Source organism: Lactuca virosa, chromosome 4 (genome assembly GCF_052849685.1).
Source record: "Lactuca virosa cultivar CGN04683 chromosome 4, Lactuca_virosa_CGN04683_v6, whole genome shotgun sequence".
Classification (NCBI taxonomy): Eukaryota; Viridiplantae; Streptophyta; class Magnoliopsida; order Asterales; family Asteraceae; genus Lactuca; species Lactuca virosa.
This window is the reverse complement of record NC_136429.1, coordinates 378,488,778-378,509,277: the sequence shown is the minus strand read 5'-3', so window position 1 is coordinate 378,509,277 and position 20,500 is coordinate 378,488,778. Positions and strand designations below refer to the sequence as shown.

The following is a 20,500-nucleotide window of genomic DNA, read 5'->3' as shown; positions in this document are numbered from 1 at the left end:
AAATAAAATAAAAATTAATAAAAATCAAAATTATAAAGTAATTTAAAACAAATAAACTATAAAAACTAACCAAACAAACAAATTAAAATTATATAAATGACCATACTAATTAAGATAAATCTAACCAACAAACAAATAAAATTATATATAAATGACCATACTAATTAAGATAAATCGTATGTACTAGTCATTTAATTTGTCTTAAAAAAAATGGAAATGAAGAAAAAATGACCAAATAATAGCAGCCGAATATTGAAGGCGCGCATCCAATTTTTTTGACCCGTGAAGTTTAAAATAGAATCAGAATGAGAACACCCCAAAATCAGCTCCATCCCTCTCCCGCCTCAATAATTCAGTTTGAGATGTTTTGGGAAATCGCACCCATATATCCCTCGTAACTCTCATCCCCGGTCAATCAAGTTTCAGACTTTCCATACAAAATTGGGTCTAGATCCTCCTCAAGGTCAGTATCTCAACGCTCAATTAATTAGATTCTCATTGTTTGACAACTTTCTACTGCTTATCGTTTCCCAATTCGAGTAACATTGTAAACATCGTGCCTTTTTTAGGGCAACAAGTTGATATTTCGTCGATTCTGACATCTTTGACAAGCGGGTTTTGTATCATTCTTGAGCTTTGCTAGTTGAGTAAGTCTGGATACTACCTGCTTACGTTAACTATGAGTGAAGAGATACCCTCGGATGCAACTTACAAACCCCGATCTGCGTTAGGAGATGTTACAAATCAAGTTGGGAAAAGGGGGTTTTCTTTCGTATCCACTCCAGGTGTTCAATCTGGAGATGGTTGTAAAAAAGATGAAGGATTTCAGTTTGCAAAGAAAGAATGTCTAAGAGTTGATACCTCCCAAAAAGAAAACTTCCATAAAGAGATTTCAGCCATAGCCAGTATATCTAAGATCTCATGTGAAATTAAGGAACCCTGCTCACAAGATGGTAGAAAAAGCATCACCTCTCCTGGTTTAAAAGCTGGTGATGTTGTGAGCCCATCTGATAGAAACGGTTCTCACGTGACAGTAGAAGCTGAAGAAGATGAAAGAACTGATTCTGTTTTTGCACCACAAAATCCATCAAAAGAAAAGTTGGAAAACAGCTTGGGGATGGATGATGGTGATGATGCCTGTCTTGATAATTTATATTCAAACAAAGATGAGTATCTTGATTGCTCAAAATTTCCCGAGTCACAGGAGTCCAGATGTGGTTTAGAGATTAAGGGCGATGGATTCTCAAGCATGTGTATAGACTCTATCAAAGCTTGTCCATGTTCCTTTTGCATGAAGGGTGAGTTTCAAACTTCAAACTTCATACAGAATTTTTACGTTGTTATGTTGTTACACATGTAAGAAGCACAAATTTCGATACATTGTAGAGTCTTACAATGATCTGATTAGACTCTGGTGTTCTTTAATGAAAATCAGCTGCTTACCTTTGGTCAGATCTACACTACCAGGATATCAAAGGCAGAATAGCTGGTGAGTTGGGGTGTGCTTTGTATTTTTCTAAGATTTTGTTAATGATATTTTGAATTCCTTTTTTTTTGTGTGTGTTTACTTTCTTTGTCTGTGTATAGCAATAAAGAAGAGTCAGAAAGAAGCGAGCATTTTGGTTAACCAAAACAGCAGGGATGGTGTGATTGGTATATGTGGGGAAGGGAACTCAGAAAAATTCTCAAACTTGGAGTCGGATCTCACGGGTCGATGGATGTCACTTTTTGTTCATATGGAGGAGATCTTTGTTCGTGAGGGAAGCCAACTAGTAAGATAACTAACTCCATTTGCTTCTAGTTTTTATTTACTTTTTATCATATTAGTTGGAAATCAAATGGTCTTATGCATTGCTCCTTTGATGAATTGGAAACTGCTATGAACTCACTTGGAGTATGAAATAAAAAACAAGAACATGAAATAAGAGCTCTAATGTATTGAATTAAACACTTCAAAATACCAAAAGAACAAAATGATAACCTAATGATTTGCTACAGTTTCGAGAGCCTAACCTTTCCCAAAGTATGAAATACCCTATCTCTCATAGATGTTGTGCTCTCCTTCCACTCTTAGCTAAATACTGCTAACGTATCAGACAACCAAGGGACAAAATTACTAGTTTACCCTTCTAACAGAAATAAAAACCTAAAGTGCCTAAGTTACTTACCCCTCCACTATCAGAGATGCTTTTTATTTGTTGAATTCCTCTTTTTACCCCTTTTCTTAAATGTTTGATTTAGGTGGTGTTTGTTTTTTAGAGGTAAAAAGTTTGTTGTATTTTGCGGACCACATCTATAGACATCTGCATGAATCAAACATTGCAGTCTGCAAGAAGTTTGTTTATTTTTTTAAAGTTTGCATACTGCTAAAATAAATTGAAATTTAAATGAATTGATTTTTTAAACTTCAAAAAGTTTTTCAACACTAAAATTTAAATAATTATAGTTTTACAACATTTAAATATAATTCATACAATTTTTTTCTTACAAACTTTTATACAACTCAAAAGTATAATTCATGCAATGGTAATGTTTATTTGTAAAAAGATCTTATAAAAAGTGGTTCTTACTTCTTACAAAATTTTGTGTAAAAACATTTGAAATTTTTTTTTTAAGCAAGGTTTAAAAAGGCGGAAACGGGCCTCGAGGCGTAAGCCTCGAGGCTAACCGAGGCGTAAGCCTCATAGGATTATCAATAAATAATTATATAAAATTATATATATAATAAAAAAACATAATTTTATATCTAAATGAGAAATATAATAGCATAAAAGTGAAGCACAAAATCCTTAAATGTCGATAACACAAAAGTCTAGCATAAAAGTCTTGAATGCATGGAACCTAAATCCTTAAATGTCAACAACACAAAAGTGAAAAGTCTGGCACAAAAGTAAAGTCTAGCACAAACGTCTTAGAGGCACAGAGCCCAAATTCAAACATTATTAAAGCAATCTTTTTCTGGCGCATCATTCTCACGATAGATGTCATCTTCATCAACCGAATTTAGTCCATCATCATCTTAATCCACCAAATTCACTTCAACATTTTTCCGCTTCCTAGATGAAGAACTTTCACCTCTCTCCCCAATTGCCCTACAAACTACATCAATTTCATCTTCTTCACATGCTTCATCATATTCATCACTCTGGTTAGCTATCCACTCATCATCAGATAACACCTCATCAACAACTAATGGATCATCAGACTCTTTTAGCTTAGTCTTCCTGATAAACTTTTGCTTCAATTTCTTATTGTACATGATGTACACCAAGTTATTCATCCTATCAGTGCTCAATCGGTTTCTTCTTTTTGTATGAACTTGATTAAACGTACTCCAGTTTCGTTCACACGCCGAAGCCGAACAAGTAAGACCCAATATCTTCATCGCAAAGGCCTGTAGTTATGGAACTTCATCTCCATAATGTCCACTACCTACAAAGTATGCTCCACCATTAATAGCCTTCTCAAAATTTCGTTGGTATCTGAATTTTGAACTTTCAAAGTCTTTCAAGAATTGCTTCATCTCTTCTTTCACTTCCGGAGGCACTAGAGGACAAGGTGATGTATTTTTGTGTGTACCAGCAAGATGGGCTTTCAACCTTTGTACTCCTTCGGTGATAATTTTCTCACAAAACTTGCACTTTAGATATTTATACCCTTTCTTTGCACCCTTTGCCGGCACCTCCTGTTCTGTACCATACCGCCAAGCTGGATCTATTCGTGATCCCTTAGCAGCCATCCTAAATCTTGAAGCCTTCGGTTTGTTAGAGAGAATTTAAGAGGGTGCGATGGCGAGAGAGAAAAGAGACGATGGCGGCTGACTAGGTTAGAAAGGGTTTATGAAGTTTATAAATATGTATAGAAAAATAGGTTAGAGTCGAAGAGTCAAAGTCATAAAGGGAATAAAAGACAAAAAAAGTCAAAAAAAAGTCAAAATGTCAATAAAAACATGTGTCTGATGAATCTTAAGCCTCGACCCCTCGACGCCTCACACCGCCTCAAGCCGCCTCACTCCGGTGAGGCTTAAGCCTCATTTTGGCCATCTAAGGCTTAGGATTTGAGGCTTTTTTCTCACGCCTCAGCCGAGGCTAGCCTCGAGGCTTACGCCTCAAACCGCCTTTTTGAACCTTGTTTTTAAGTTTATAACATGGCAAAATAACAATTTTAAAACTTTGTTGGATCTAATATGAAAAATAGTTAAAAAATTGCGTCTTTAATAAAAATGATCCAAACTTTGGAAGAACCCAAATTGAAAAGTACTGTATAATTTTAAGAATTAAATGTGAAGTATAACTAAAAAAGTTCCTGATTTTTTTTTTGTCATTTTTGGTTTTAAAATGTGAAGAATTAAGCAGATTTTTCCCCTTAACTTAGACGTTTTTTAAGCTTAGAAGAGGTATAAAGAGGTGAGAAGTGGTTGGACCTTTTCCTCCAAGAAGAGGATGTGCAAACCTTTTAGGTCTGCAAGTGGAAACGTCAGTGTGCCGCGACATGCACGATGCAAACATAAGAGGTCAAGAAGCTCTTTTGGCACTTGCTTGTGTCATCTTCTCACCCGTTACGATTCCTTGCTCATCATCTTTTGTAGTCCCCAAAAATCTATCCATAGGTCCTCTAACACCCCTATTGTTTACACTTGGAGAAGAACTAATGTTGGGATTCACAAAGTATGCACCACATTCCACATTCTCTTCAAAATTGCGTTGGGCCATAAATTTTGTAGTTTCAAAGGTCTTCAAATATTGAGGGATTTCCTCCTTCACCTCATCGGGAACATTAGGACAAGGTGAAACATCTTTGTGAGTGCATGCAAGATGTTCCTTCACTCTCTTCACCCCCCCTTGATGACTTTACTACAAAACTTACATTTTAGGTATTTGTAACCTTTTTTTCCACCCTCAGTTGGTATTTCTATACTATACGGCCATGCACGATCCTTTCGTGACCCTTTAGTAGCCATTAAACACATAATAAATGCATGTATGCATTAAATAATAAATGGCAATAAATAAACACATGGATCATAAACTCACAAAACAATAAGTTGATTGAATGAATAACAAATAAACACAACAAAAAGAGCTAATAATACTAGAGAAGAAGAGGCAAAAAGAAAGATAAAGAAAAAAAGGATGTAACCTGGTCTTCAATGGTCGAAGATACAATGGTATGAGATTTCAGAAAATATGGAAGATTTATGTGATACATATATGTTGACTTTGAATAAAGAAGAAGAAAAAGAAGGAAGATCAAAGTAACAGGCAACATATCATTCTAGACTAGGTCAAAAAGTGTGAAATTTGATATTTTGGGAGGTTTCGGAACTCACTTTCTTGTAGAAGTTGCAGAAGTAAAAGTAAAAACAAAGCTGTTGAAAAACAGCTGTAAAAAACGTTAAAAAAAGGGTTAGAAGACAAAATCTGCTCTTGAACGCCTCCACATAAAACGCACCGCCTTCCTCTGTTTTCATCCGCTTCTCTCCGCCTCAAACATCAGACGCATATGCCCTAGACCAGACCTTAGAATCGGCGCCTCATACTCGTTTTAGGCTCGAATCGTTTTGAGGCGCGCCTTGAGGCGTACGCCTCGACCAATTTTTTAAACAATGGTTCTAGGCGCTAATTCCATAATTTGGTGAAATTGTTCAAATGTTCCTTTTTTAAGTATTCTCTCGCGATGATGAGCGAGAGACCGAGAGGTGCTTGTTCGGCCTTAAGAATGTTCACCTTAAGAATGTTCAGGATATTAGTTGTGTCTCTTGAAAGCTGGTTAAGAGCAACTCAAATTAGGTTTTTGCTCCTGCTGGCATGGTTCAAGTCTAGGTAGCAGATGACGAGGTGGTAAGTTCCATGGTTGTTGATTGTGTTTCAATAGAAGGTAGTATAAGGGAATTGGACTTGTCAATGATTGACTTGGTTTAGCAGTAAATGGGCTCACTTTTTCCTCTTATTTAATAATCAATTTCATGAACTTGTCTAAATTTGGCAGGCCTTTATATATATATATATATATATATATATATATATATATATATATATATATATATTAAAACATGGACTTAAAATGCAAAATAGGCTTATATATATATATATATATATATATATATATATATATATATATATATATATATATATATATAAGCCTATTTTGCATTTTAAGTCCATGTTTTAAAAAACCTAAAAGTGTTTCTTCACATCCGTTTTCCCCGTTTATCGTCTTATGGAGTCGTTAACTTCATAAGGTTCTCGTTGGTACTTTGATGACACTCCGAACTCTCGAGAGATGGCCATCGTCTACTTCGTTGCAACCTTGAAAGACGTTACTAAGCTTCCGATGATCCTTGACCTCTCTTTTCTCACATATAGGTTACATATTTAAAATTAAATACCTTTTACCTTTAGTTAAATACATTAAGGGGGTGTTTGGGATTGCTTTTCAAAACAACTTATTTGCTTATTGGCTTTTTGAAAAGCTAATAAGTCAAAAAAAATGTTTGGCAAACTCAAAAACACTTTTCAGAATAACTTTTCCATAAGCTTCAAAAAACACTTTTTAAAAAGCATGGAAAACTTGTCTTTTTGAAACTGCTTTTGGCTTTTTAACCAAAATAATTCAAAAAGCACTTTTTAAGCCAAACACTTTTTAACTTATTGACTTATTGGCTTTATCACCATAAAAGCTAATCCAAACATTTTTTTTAAAAACTTCTTTTACTACCATTATAAGTCGATAAGCATTTTTATCTAAAAGCACTTTTAGAGTTCAAAAAGCACTCCCAAACACCCCCTAAGTCTTTTATGTTCTTTATTAGACAATATAATATTAGTATAGGGACTAGATTGTAACTATATGTATTATATATATCCCTTTGTATATGTTACGCATGATAATAATATACATACATTTACCAAACTTAATTAAATGCGATTAGAATGGCTCAGTTACACGTTATAAAGCTTTTCATCAACATGAGATTGACTATCATGACACATTTAGCCTGATTGTCAAATTTACCATTGTTCGGGTTGTACTTTCTCTTGCGGTCTTAAACAAATGGCCTCTTAACTGGATGTTAAAAATACCTTTCTTCATGGTGATCTCTATGTGACAGTTTACTTATGCTACCCTCCAGGTTTTGTTGATTCACACAAGCCCACTCATGTTTGCTTACTTCATAAGCCCTACATGCCTGGTTCCATAGCCTATCTCGTGCTCTTACATACCCTTGGCTTTAAAGGATCTCACACCGATCCCTGCCTTTCATACTCTCGACTAAGGGTACAAAGGTTTATATGTTGGTTTGTGTTGATGATATTATAATTACGGGTAATAATCCGGGGGCTATTTATCGCATTGTTTGGAATAAGTCAGACTTTTGCCCTTCAAGACATGGGAGCTCTCTCATACTTCCTTGGTGTTTTGGTTACCTATTGTGGCACTGGTCTTTTTCTATCTCAACAACAATACGTATTAGACATCTTATAGCATGCAGGACTTATTGATGCCAAACCTGCTGGCACTCCTCTTCCTACGGGAAGCTCTCTTACTCTTTATGCCAGTGCTCTTTTTAAGAACCCGGTTCGATATCGTCAAGCAGTTGGGGCATTACAATGTTACTTTATCCCGCTCGGATATTACTTATGCAGTCAACAAAGTTTGTCGGTTCATGCATACCCCAACTGTTGATCACTGGTCAGCGGTTAAACGGATTCTACGATATCTTAAAGGCACTAGCACTTTCGGTTTATGTCTCACGCCTTCACAAGACACTACCATTCATGCTTATGGTGATGGTCAATCTCCTTTGCTCACTGCCTACTCTGATGCTGTCTGGGCCGGGTGTCCGGATGACCATCGATCCACCGGGGGATATGTTATATATCTTGGTAAGAATCTTGTATCCTGGTAAGAATCTTGTTTCCTGGTCGGCAAGGAAAGAGAAGACTGTCACTCGCTCATCCAATAAGGCTGAATACAAAGCTCTTGCCGATACTATTGTTGAGGTTACCTGACTTGAAACTTTACTACAAGAACTGTGTATTCTAGCCACAACACCATTTCTATGGTGTGACAATCTTGGTGTCACCTACTTGTCTGCTACTCCTGTCTTTCATGCTCACAGAAAACATGTTGAGATCAATTTCCACTCAGAAAGAAGGTTGCAACGAAGCGTCTCTCAGTTCAATTTATATTTACAGACGATCAGATTGCTGATATATTTACTAAGGTGTTGTTTGTTTTTTCTGAGGCTATATGTCTGCAGTCTGCGGACCACATCTGTAAACCCCTGCAGTAGAAGAGGTGGACCAAACGTCTGCAGTCTGAAAAAAGAAGACTGTTTGTTTTTTTAACATCTGCGGGCTACTAAAATAAACTAATTTTTTTTAACTTCAAAGTGATCTTTTAATATTTTATGACTTTGTTGTAAATAATTAACAAATCTAGATCAATTTTTATGTATTATTGTATAAAAAATAAAAATAAAAATAAAAATGGTATGAATTAACGTATATATTTGATAAAAAACCAACAACTTTGATTGCAAAGTTATAACTAAACATTATAATTAGGGATCAAAGAATTTGATACATAAATGGATGGAAATAAACTTCGATTTTTTCAATTAAATTCATTAAAAACGTACCATAAATATTTTCTCGAGAAATTGACGATACTGTATTAAATAATGTTTTACAAAATTTGGCAAAAAAATATAAGAATATATATTATGATTTTTTTTTTCATATTTATATAAACAACTTCTATGACTATTATTGTAATAAATATTTATTTATAAATTTGTCAAAATTATTATGTTTGTATCGTCGAACTTTTTTTTTTAAGTTTTATAATTTTTTTTTCAAATTGTTTATCATTAATAAAGTTGGAAAAAATATAAATTAAAAAAAAAACTTAAAAAAAATAAAAATATATGTGTTTTTTTAGGCTAGAAGATGTTAGAAGACTCTGGTCCACATCTGCGCCAAGAAGAGGGCGTGCAGACATTTTTAGGTCTGCAGTCTTCAAAAAAAACAAACAGTCTGCAAAGGCTAATGTCTGCGCGTGGTCTGCGCGGCGCACACAGAAGAGGCCATGCATATCTGCAGACAAAAAACAAACACCACCTAAACCATTATCTTCACAACAATTTGAGGGGTTACGGTCCAAACTTAATGTTCGTACCCGGTATTAGCTCGCGGGGGGATATTAGACAAGATAATATTAGCATAGGGACTAGATTGTAACTATATGTATTATATATACCCCTCTGTATATGTTATGCATGATACACACATTTACCAAACTTAATTCCCCCTTAAGCCAAGGATGGGGAATGATCACCACCAAATTGGATCTTAGAAGGATATATCTGGGTATGGCTATAGGTTTTATGAAGATGTCAACATCATTTGTAGATATGAATAGAACTAGGTGATCTCAAGCAACTTTCTTTCTAATTGTAAACAAGAAATAGATTTAAGGGAAAATACCTCATTGATTGTCCACTACTCCACTTTACAAGGAGAAGGTATAACTTAAATGAGGATGAAACCCACTTATTGACTCTAGGACTCAAATGAATGCATTTGTGTTTAGCAAACTCAAGACACAACTTTTTCAGATTTTTCAAAGACGGATGACCTAATCGACAATGAGCTTCGCATGGAAATGAAGTGGAGGAAGCTAAGGAGTAAGGTGTTTGACGTTTGAATATGTATTGGGGAATTGGATTCTCGTCCTCTAGCAATACTCTTCTTCATCGATAGATCTTGAAAGACACAATGATCAGGAAAGAATGAGACAACACTTTAATAGTTTTGCTGATTGATAACAGATTGTAAGAGAAATTTGTTGGAGAACACAAGCAAATGTTTCCTGAAGTAAAGGAATGGCAGATTCATTCAAGAACTGCAATATGATTGAGTCAAATTCTGGTCGCAAACCAATCAAGAAGTTGATGACAACCACTTGTTCCTTCACATTCTAAACAAAAGCAACATCAACACTCAATGGAAGAAGAGAGTTGAGTTCGTTGTATACCTTCTTAAATTCCATGAAATGTTGCTTTATTTAGAATATAAGAAGTCAAATCTAAAATTAATATTTCTGGATATGTATCTGCAACAATGGATGCAAAGATGAGAAAACCAAGCAGAAGATTAAAATATGAACATAATTAAATGAATACAGAAAGCCGATTCCATTTCCTGCCAACCAAACACATGACATATTATGATTCCTTCACATTCTACCAATCTAATGCATGTTAGGTTTTCAAATATGTAAAATCATCATAATATGCAACCTGCATAAGCTAAATTCTAAACAGCCATCTTCGCATTAATGTCATTCTTGTAATGAAGATTCATACCCATATCAAAATTTGTGTTATACATATGTATTTTAAGTCATTTTTTGTAATGAACAAGTAGAATACGATAAAAGAAAAAATAATAACAAATACTGTGTACATAATAATCTTGATGGGATCAAAAGACTTCATACATTTATTTCACTTGCCAGATAGTTTGGTAAATATATTTGATTGTTAGTTAAATTTCTAAAATAAGCTTCACTCTTGTGGATCATAGTCACTTCCTTCACAAATATGTAATTATTAATATGGGTAAAAGGTTCATGTTAGTTTCCAAAAAAAGGAACTTCACCATTAATATGGAAATTGTATCTGTTGACATTTACTTTTTTGCCAAGGAAATAAATAGTTTTTATAGCAGAATATAAAGAAGGGCTAAATGCATGAAATAACAACATACTTTCATTTATTTGTGTATTATAGCATCCTACTTCTATTTCTTTATATTACAATTTACAACATAGTATTATCAAAAAAAAAATTTTCTTATTAAGGCAATTGTAATATGAAAAAAAATCTACCTATCGTTTGATAGCAATGAAAATTGTTTTGTATTTGGATGATATTGCTACAACTTTGTAGATATTTCAAAGTGCAATTTGTACAAGATATGCCAATTTAAAATTGCTTTCTGGTATTATGTAGTCCTAAAATTCTGATTTTTGAGTGAAATCCCTTCACAAATATTTGTTTTGAACTTATTATGGCAGGAAACAAGCTTATCAATACTTAGAGAACTGAGAGATGATTGCAAGGGTGATTCAGAGGAACATTAGTCCTCCTCATGTGTTCAAATCTTGTTTGAATTGTTGTAATAGTTTTTAGTTTTCAAAACAATTTGTAAAAGGTAAGATTGTGCAAGTCCCTTGTGGTTTAGTTTCCCAAACTTTTTATTTATGGATGTCTTCATATGAATTGGATCAATGGTTCACAAATGTTCATACATCTTTTGCGCTTTTTCTAATTTTTATCAAATCAGTTATGTTTTCCTCATTTCGTGAAAAGGAATAAAAATGAACATTCTGAATACATATACGATCAACATTTGAAGATTTTTGTTTTATAACTAGAATTCATGTTCTTCTCTTTGCATGCAAATTGTCTCTTTGAAAACACACCACAACCGTTATGTGTTTTGGATTTGGAAGAATCTTGAATCCAAATCGATTGCTCTTGGATTATCTTAAATTGGATTTTATGATACCATAAGGTCTAAATCACACATTTTGGAAATTGTATATATAAAACATGATTCTAGAATTATCCAAGTTATTATTGATATTTTTAGACCCAAAATCTAACATTTCACTAAGTTTTTAATGTCAAAGGTTATCAAAAACACCATAAACAGCAAAAAGAAAAACATAATTATTGTGAGCCAAAAGAAAAAATAGTCAAATGTGAGGGTTTTTCGAAAAAAAACTTATCTAGAAAAAAAATATTAGTAAACCTTTTAAATATGCCAAATCGAAAAAAAAAAAAAAAAGATGCAAAGTCTTTATTTAGGAAAAAAAATCAAGGTTTAATCCAGAAAAGACATCTAATATGTGGGGTCTTTTATGTTATCAACCCTAAGATAATGTGTAAAAAGTTCTAACAATATTTATCTTTTGTCTATAAGTAAAAACCATCTTAGCAGTCCATTCAAAACTCCAATGATAAAACTAATGTGCACAAATGGATCAGTCCTGGTCCACGTTTTTTTTTTTGCATAGGGAGCAGATCGGTCCTAGTCCGACAAGTCCTTAGTCAGTCTATACCAATGATTTGGTACAGTCCTCATTTCCAGTTTTTTATCGGACCTTAGCCAGTCCTAAACATGACCGGTCTTTCCATGAACGTGTCCCCAAAATATTCAAAAATGGTCTAAAAACATGGAGTCGCTTCAATGGTTGGTTAGCTTGCCTTAATTCTTTTTGTGTAAGGGCTTATTATTATTATTATTATTATTATTTTCTTTTATAGCCTTAATATTCTTCCCCTCTTTGTTGTTAGAGTGGATGTAGCTCCCACCACCCCCTACCCCACCATTCCAAAAACTCAACTGAAATGCTTTTAAGAGTTAGACAGCTACCGCTAATAAATAAATAAATAAAAACTACCTCTTTCCTTTTTCCAACGGCTACAATTTAGAAACGACCACATTTCGTCTTTGTCTATTCTCTCATCCGTTAAAAAACCATTTTTTTCCTACCAAATACCAACATATTAATACTCTTTCATACCCAACCATTTTTCTCATCCCAAATCCTAATTCTCTCTAAAAATCTCAATAAAATTGCAAATAAAGTCAAATCTTGCAAGTTTCGAATATTAGACAGTCAGGAAATGTCGGGAGCTAAGGAAGTAGCTCTTGTCCAGTCAATCACAGCGTTTAGCATTTTTTATCTGAACATACCATTTGAAGATGTTAGCAAATCAAACTAAACGACACAGATGTGGTTAAGAGAGTAGTTTCACATTTATTCACACATTTGTTATAATAAAGAAAACAACGAACATAAACAACAAAGACCAAAGATAAACAACAAATACAATGAATGATATAGATAATGAAGAAAGAAAATGATAGATATAAACAATTACAAATGCATACTATTCTTAAACATGAACTTATTTAATTTAACAACACGGACAAGAAAGCTTCATGACGTGGAAGCCTAAAATTCCCTTTGGCACACACAAATCGCCATAATTTTTGCAACGCACTTTCTATGACCCATCAACCAACTCAAAAAGTTTTTCAAACACGTGCATGTTGAGGGTTTGGCAAAACAACTACAACATCGTTTGGGACTGCAACCATTACTTTAAGAACTCTTTTTTGAGTGTGAGTGTGCGATAACACTAACCAAACCATGACCTTTTATAGGTAAAATGGCGACTCTCATTTATGAACCACCCAACTCTAACCTAAATCAAGCATTTATGTAATCACCCAACTCCAACCTAACTCAGCCTTTTATAAAATCAACTTACTCATACCTACAACCTAATCCAAAGGAGTGAAATCAAAATGGGAAAAGCAAATGGAAAGACCATTAGACCCGACTGGCAATTAGGGTAATACACTTCTTTCTCCATCCGTCCATATCTTGGCAATTAGGTTAGTCGTATTCATGATTTCAAGATTCTAACGATTGCTCAAGGCATGTATTAAGCGATTTGACAGTTCATTGATAGGGTTGGTGCTCTCATTCCACCAAAAATCAGTTAAATTACAAGGTTTGAAGGATTCTCTATGCCTGTCATTTAATCCTATTTCAACAAGTTCTTGTAGGTGAAATTTAGGTTTTTCATAATTCATTCTCAGAAAATAAGGAATTCCTCTGTGCACACCATGGACCTTGATTTAAATCAAGTTGTTGGCTTTAACTTAGAGTTGGAGAAGATACAAGTATGTAAATGAGAAGCCATTTTGGGAAGCAAAATGTTGCATTTCATGGAGTACATATGATGTGGATGTGGATGTGGATGTGGATGTCATGTATGTAAATGAGAAGCCATAATTGGTTTGATTATATAAACCAGTAGTTACTCATCATATTACAATATACCCATGTCCAAAAAGAGCCATACCAAGTCAAAAGTCCATGATTGACACACACACACACTTGCACAGAAACACCACTGATCTAACAACAACATAAGACTCCTAAAAAAACCTAAAAGGAGGAGTGTGATGTTTAGTATTTACAGAGGTGAAGGGAGGGTGACTGATGAAATAGTAGTAAAAGAAGAAAAGGCAGTAAATTCCATAAAAAACATGATGAATTTGAGAGAATTAAGGTGGCTGATGATTTCGAGGGTGTTCTTCCGGCAACAGCAGGGGCAACTGCCTGGGCGTTTGGGGTCCTTTGTTGTTCGGTTGTTGGCAGTGAAATTGGTGACGTGGCATTGGCATTGCTTCCGGAAGCTTTCTCGTCTTTTAGAGGTTGACCTAAGAATAAGATGACCCAAAATGGATATATTCATGTAATAATCTATCTACTTGAGGATTAATTAAGTAAAACATATTTTCCGTGTATAATAATAATATACAAAATTATTGTAATTTTGTTTGTTTTCTGTAGATATTTAGTATTCTGTTTGTTTATAATTTATAATTTATAATTTATAATTCAAAATGTAGTTGGAGTTTGGAGTTTGGAGTTTGGAGTACTCACATTTTGAACGTGACCACCCAAGTGTAAGATTCTCCCTATTAAAAGCCAACCGATATCCTTGCATGAAGTTCTCTGCAATTGGATGGATAAAAATAAATGATGTTTAAAAAGAATATTATATAAACCGACATGAAGAAATGAGGGCAAATTTGTAAAAAAGCAACGAGACTTTTTTTATTAAGTCATTTTTTAGTATTAAGTGAAAAAGAAATTCAGAATGCTTACGTCCAATAAGTCCCATTTCATAAGGCGATGATTGTATAGCTAGACAAAACCCTGCAACTCCTCCCTGCAAAACAAATGTTAGTAAAACATATTTTTTATTACAACTTATTTGGGGCTTCATAAGCTTTTATTATGTTTAATTTTTTATTTTTGAAAACAAAAGCTCATTAACTATAATTAAAATAAGACAAAATTACACAAATGGTCCTTGTGGTTGGCAGAAAACGACCCATCGGGTGCGTTTTAAACATGAAAAGGACCAATCATGTTAAAAATTCCTCAAAAAAGACATGCAGTGGTATTTTCTACCAACCACAAGGACCATTTGTGTAATTTTGTCTTAAAATAATGTGTAGAATATAGATTAATGTTATATCTTGTATCTACATGTGTAAATCCATTACATTCCTAGAGGTCATCAACCCAACATGATCATGGAATGTAACGACTCATTGACTCATTCCATTACATCATGGAATCATGGATTCCATTCCATCCATAAAAAAAGTAATCAACAATTATCTTTTTGGAATACCAACCTGACTGTCATTTATAAGAAAAAGTGGATCACGGACCACAAAGCTATTGTTCACTGCAAACTTAATAGTCACCAATGGAGTATCAGGTAACTCCTGCAAACTATTTTAACACCAAAAACAAAATGAATACAAAATTAAAACAAAAAAAAATATTCTTTCTTCAGAAAATACCTGGACTTGTAACAGTATTCAAAGGGTAGGTCTTCAAAGTCAACTCTTGTGGCATTTGCTTGTTTGTCAAACTATGAGTATAAAAAAATAAAAAAAATAAAAACAAAAAAGTCACAAACTAAAATTAAAAATCTCCAACTGAACTTTATAATTGAGTTATTGAAAGCCTACCTCTTTAACAACTGCTTTATATATATCATCTGGAAGGGATGTGAAAGTTGTCCCACTATCAAATTGAGCAATGAAGTTTGTTTCATCAAGACATGTAGTACTGATACAGACCTTCTCTACTCCAATTATGTAGGCAATGCTGCATATATATAATCTTTTTAACAAAATTCATCAACTTTAAAGTCAAACAGAAAAAGCAATATATATAACTGTCTTGATTAAGTGCTTAACCTATTAAGCTTATTAAATCAAAAAGAAACAACCCTAACTTCCACCACGGATTTAAGTTGATTCAGATATAAGTTTTGAAATTTGAAAGAGAAAAGATAAAAAGTGGCTTACTATTTTCCATCAATGGGCAAAAATGGAGTGGTTTTTTGGGTAGGTGGACCTTGATCCCCAAAATATATATTCCCAGAACCTGCCTCACCAAAACATAAAGAGAAAGCATTTTTTGTGACTCCTGATTTGGCAAGGAGGGTTGGAATTGAAACTTCACCAAGCCCAAGCCCAAGGACACCATCAGGGGCAATTCCGTCCAAGTAACCACCACTTTGGCTCCTACCACATCTGCATTTAATAACCACCAAAACTAAGTCTTGATGGTATATTGCTATTTCTTCCATTTAACCCTTTTGGAATTGGTAAAGATATTTCATATTTATATATGATGGGAAAGTTGGAGAAGAAACAAAGAACATACCCTATAATAACTGGAGCCCTAACATAGGTGTTAGATGCATTAACACCATCTGATGCAAGATGCAAAATGTCTTCAACGAGTGATCCAGAACTGGAAGTATCTGTAGAGGCATACTTAACAGTGTAAGGGCATGGCTGCTTAGGGTTTTGGCAAGTTGGACCCAATTCACACAATTGATGGCTGCATGTTATGCTTTTGCTTGTGTTTGAGTGAGACGGATTGTATTCATTCTGATCTGAATCCTGCATAATAGATGCCCCAAATACCAGGGAGCACCTGCAATTCAATCAATTTGAATAAGTGCTAAACTGTAGCCATGTTTTGTCGTTTACAGACTACCATAGTATCTTACTGAAAGTGGAGCACACTGCACACAATCACATGGAAGCCATAGAAGATCACTTCCAGTATCAAGTGCAACAAGGAAAGAAACACTAGGCATCCCTATAGCAATCCAAGTATAATGCAACCTGTGACAGATGCAAGCTCAGGGGAAATGGCCAAGAAAAAACTGGCAGAAGGATGTCATAACAGGAATTAAACAAGAGCACATTCGGATGAAATAAGCTTCACAAGTGATCTCTATATCATCGTTATCAGTACGATTGAATTAGGGCACACACATGGAAAATGTGATCACTTTGCTAAAATGTATAATTCTTTAGGCAAAATGGATTTTCTTGACCATTGGCTTGATAATATCCCTGATTTAATGACTGGGACATGGAATTATAGTATCTTATTTATTGTAAGATCTTGACCTACTTCTAATTCAAGCTAACCCTACATGTTTGGTATTATTGTATTCCCAAAATTCAATTCTCATAAAGAGAATGAAACGCTTTTTGGAAAAGCAATTTTATCAAACCAATAGGAAATTATTTGTTAAACAAATAGATTGAGACATATATCTTGAATCCACTTGTGTAATAATTCTTACAAGCGGACGAGCAGATAGCGACAGACAAAGAAAAGTTTCTTACGGAGTGAACCCTCATGATCCTAACTGTATTAATTGATCCAGCTATCAGCAGCTAGTGTACAGAAAAGCAGCTCAATAGATTAACATGAAAAAGTAAGAGAATTAACCATCCAAGTTCATTTCCGCCGGACATTGTCTTGCTGCCGGCAGATGGAAACAGGAGTTGATGCTGAGACCCAACGTTCATCTTCTGCCTTTCAACATCTCTCTTAATAAGCCGGTGGAGGTAACCCAAGCTTCCCTGCTCCGGCCAATCCTCCACCGTATGTCCTTCCCTCGAAACCCTAAGAGCTTTCATTTCATCAGAAAACCGATGAATCATTCTGGAAGAGTATATTACATGTGCTTGGGCCGAAAAGCCACATTGCACTAACAGAAGCACCACCGCCATGGATACAGCAACCAAAAGAGCTCGAGCTACTTCCATGGCGATGTATATCAGTCTATGGCAAGTTGAATCGAAGTAAATGCAATGCAGCAGCGAACGGAAGGGATGAGATCTAGGGCTGTAGCAGTAGAGCACAGTAGTATGTGTGTTTGTTTGAGAGAGAGAGAGAGAGAGAGAGAGCTAAGCAGACATGTATGTGTACATATAAATGGAAGCAAGCGTAGCAGTGGAGATTGTGGCTGTTCACTGTTCAGTGGTGACAGAAAGAGAAAATAAAGTTGGAATGGAACGAGAGGCGCAATGCGCACACCAGGAGAAAAAATATCATGATTGCGGTCCGATTTAAATATGTGTCTTTTCTTTTTTGATATTTTATTTTTTATTTAATAGAGTGTAACATATTTAAATATAGGGGACGTTCGCTTGAGATTAAAAAAACGTAGAGATCTTGAGATTCAACCTGAGCCATACATTTCTCATTTGCCGCTTTAACGCTCAGTGTACCAACATGCAACAGTATATGCGTAATCATAAATGATTATAAATATATGTCTGTTCATAGACTGTGTAATTATATATGATTATAACAGCTGGTGGCAGAAAATGTGGTTGTGACAGAGGTGACAGTGTTATAAGTGGTGGAGGTGACAGTGGTAAGGCCGGCTGGTGTTAGATGTGGTGGTAGTAGTGGTGACGGTGGCGGTTGGTGGTAGGGATGGTGGCGGAGGAGAAATGAACGAGCGATGCTATGTAATCATTTATTATTATAACAGACCTCTTGCGCCGGTACACCGGAGGGTTAGAGCGGCAAACTTGAAATATGTGGCTGAGGTTGAATCTCAAAATCTCTATTTTATTTTTAATCTCAACGGAACCTACCTCTTATATATATATATATATATATATATATATATATATATATAAGGGTTCAATTGAGAAAAAAAAAGGTTGAGAATGGGGGAATCATTCTCAGCCACTCATTTATTTTTGCCGCAAAAGCCTCCGTCGTACCAGCGGAAATGGGAAAGGAATAGACATGTGTTTTCCAACAAAACATGTTTCCTTAAACTATGCTAAGCATTACCTTAATATATACAAAAACATAGTTTTTTCGTTTTTTTTAATTTTTAAGAAGCTATTTTTATCGAAAAATGATTTTAAATATACCAAAATTCATGATTTTTTATTCTCTACAAATAGACATCCATATTGATATAGTAAGATAAAATAAAAAATTTATTTTTTTTTATATTTTCAGTTATCGTTATTCATAAGTGAATAAAAATGAATCAGATTTTTACTACAGTACATTCGTTATTCACTTAGGAATAAAAACTATGATTAATTTTTTTTTACAATTTAAGTATCATTCATATATGAATATAGCATATAATAAACATAGTATATTCATATTTAAATATTAGACGATGCATTCACTTGTGAATATTACATAGTTTATTCACTTGTGAATATTAGATGATATATTCACTTATGAATATTAGATAATATTTTCATATCTGAATATTACGTAATATTACATGGTATATCACATGTGAATATTACATAGTATATTCACTTGTGAATATTAGATGATATATTCACTTATGAATATTACACAGTATATTCACATATGAATATTACAAGGTATTTTCACAAATATATATAATTTTTGTATATTATTCACATATGAATAACATACAGAGTTGCATATTTGTTTTTTTGTTTTAATAATCATATACTGATTCAGGTGAGAAAACATATTCATATATGAATATAACGTGGTAATTTAGTTTATGCATTTCATCAAACAGTTGGAGTGCATACAATTTAACTTTTTTAAAAATGTTAAAAACATGATACTTTGACTATTTAAATCTTACAAAATAGTAGATTGGTAGAGAATTATATGAAATTTTTCAAAAAAAAAACGATTTGATCTTTTTCTAACCTCGATTTTGAAGTTTTATTTGATAATCGATGTTGAATGAATGATATGAAGTGGATTTTTTGTTGATTATCGATGATGTTGATCTAATGACGCTGAGAGTATAATTAATCGTAGATGTTGAAGATCTGATCGTATTCAAGTAGAATTGAAGGTTGGATTAAAAGAACCAAAAATGAATTTTTGTTGTTAACTGTTGAAGCGTGTTGATAAACATGTTATTGACGAAGATCGATGATTGATTAGCACTGGATGATGTTGATGATGGTTTAATTGAAGAAATCTGGATGATTGTTGAAGGTTGGAGAAGAAATTTGGATGATGAATGATGAATGGGTTTGAACTGTAATCTAATTCTCTACAGATACGTATTTGAGATTGAAGGTTGTTATCATATTTACAAGTTTGCCACCGTGTCTTTTTATGCTTAGATTAAATGAGTGGCTGAGAATGATTCCCCCATTCTCAACCTTTTTTATTTTCTCAATTGAACCCACCTCTATATATACATATATATATATATATATATATATATATATATATATATATATATATATATATATATATATATATATAATTTAATAGAATAATATATTTTTTACTTTTTATATATTTAGTCATCAAATTTGTTTTTCTATATTTAACCATTTAATTTTTTTTTATACATTAAGTCTTCGGTTATTTCAAGTTAAATCGGAAAAATGATTTAACAGGGTACTTTTGGAAAATTCTATACGTACCCATAAATTACTTAATGTACACCCCAAATGAGTGTAATAGTGTTTGTGTACCCCCATGATTTGACGATTTATGTGAGTGAGGGGTACGTATAGTA

The 20,500-nt window shown here is 33.8% G+C and overlaps 2 protein-coding genes and 1 long non-coding RNA gene across 4 annotated transcripts; 2 read left to right on the top strand and 1 right to left on the bottom strand.

Annotated features, from left to right (window-relative positions):
• The first annotated feature begins 252 nt into the window (after nt 1-252).
• On the top strand, nt 253-11,320 carry LOC145108791 (uncharacterized). Its single transcript, XM_079045880.1, has 5 exons — nt 253-463; nt 570-1,298; nt 1,436-1,489; nt 1,588-1,772; nt 11,086-11,320. Exons 2-5 carry the CDS (start codon nt 680-682, stop codon nt 11,149-11,151), a joined length of 924 nt encoding a protein of 307 aa, XP_078902006.1. The 5' UTR covers nt 253-463; nt 570-679; the 3' UTR covers nt 11,152-11,320.
• Nucleotides 11,321-13,239: 1,919 nt separating this feature from the next.
• On the top strand, nt 13,240-13,919 carry LOC145108789 (uncharacterized). Its single transcript, XR_013708549.1, has 2 exons — nt 13,240-13,600; nt 13,689-13,919. It is a non-coding gene; the product is annotated as an uncharacterized LOC145108789 (long non-coding RNA).
• On the bottom strand, nt 13,864-18,041 carry LOC145108788 (Eukaryotic aspartyl protease family protein). Of its 2 annotated transcripts, XM_079045878.1 has the most exons (10): nt 17,440-18,041; nt 16,703-16,820; nt 16,351-16,592; nt 15,990-16,217; nt 15,648-15,786; nt 15,477-15,547; nt 15,306-15,405; nt 14,767-14,830; nt 14,542-14,613; nt 13,864-14,315 (listed from the first exon to the last, which is right to left on the bottom strand). In XM_079045878.1, the coding sequence occupies exons 1-10, from the start codon at nt 17,757-17,759 to the stop codon at nt 14,062-14,064; spliced, it is 1,608 nt and encodes a 535-aa protein (XP_078902004.1). In that variant the 5' UTR covers nt 17,760-18,041; the 3' UTR covers nt 13,864-14,061. The 2 variants fall into 2 exon arrangements, with proteins under 2 accessions (XP_078902004.1, XP_078902005.1); XM_079045879.1 differs by lacking the exon at nt 16,703-16,820 and having other exon boundaries at nt 16,351-16,626.
• Between the last annotated feature and the right edge of the window lie 2,459 nt (nt 18,042-20,500).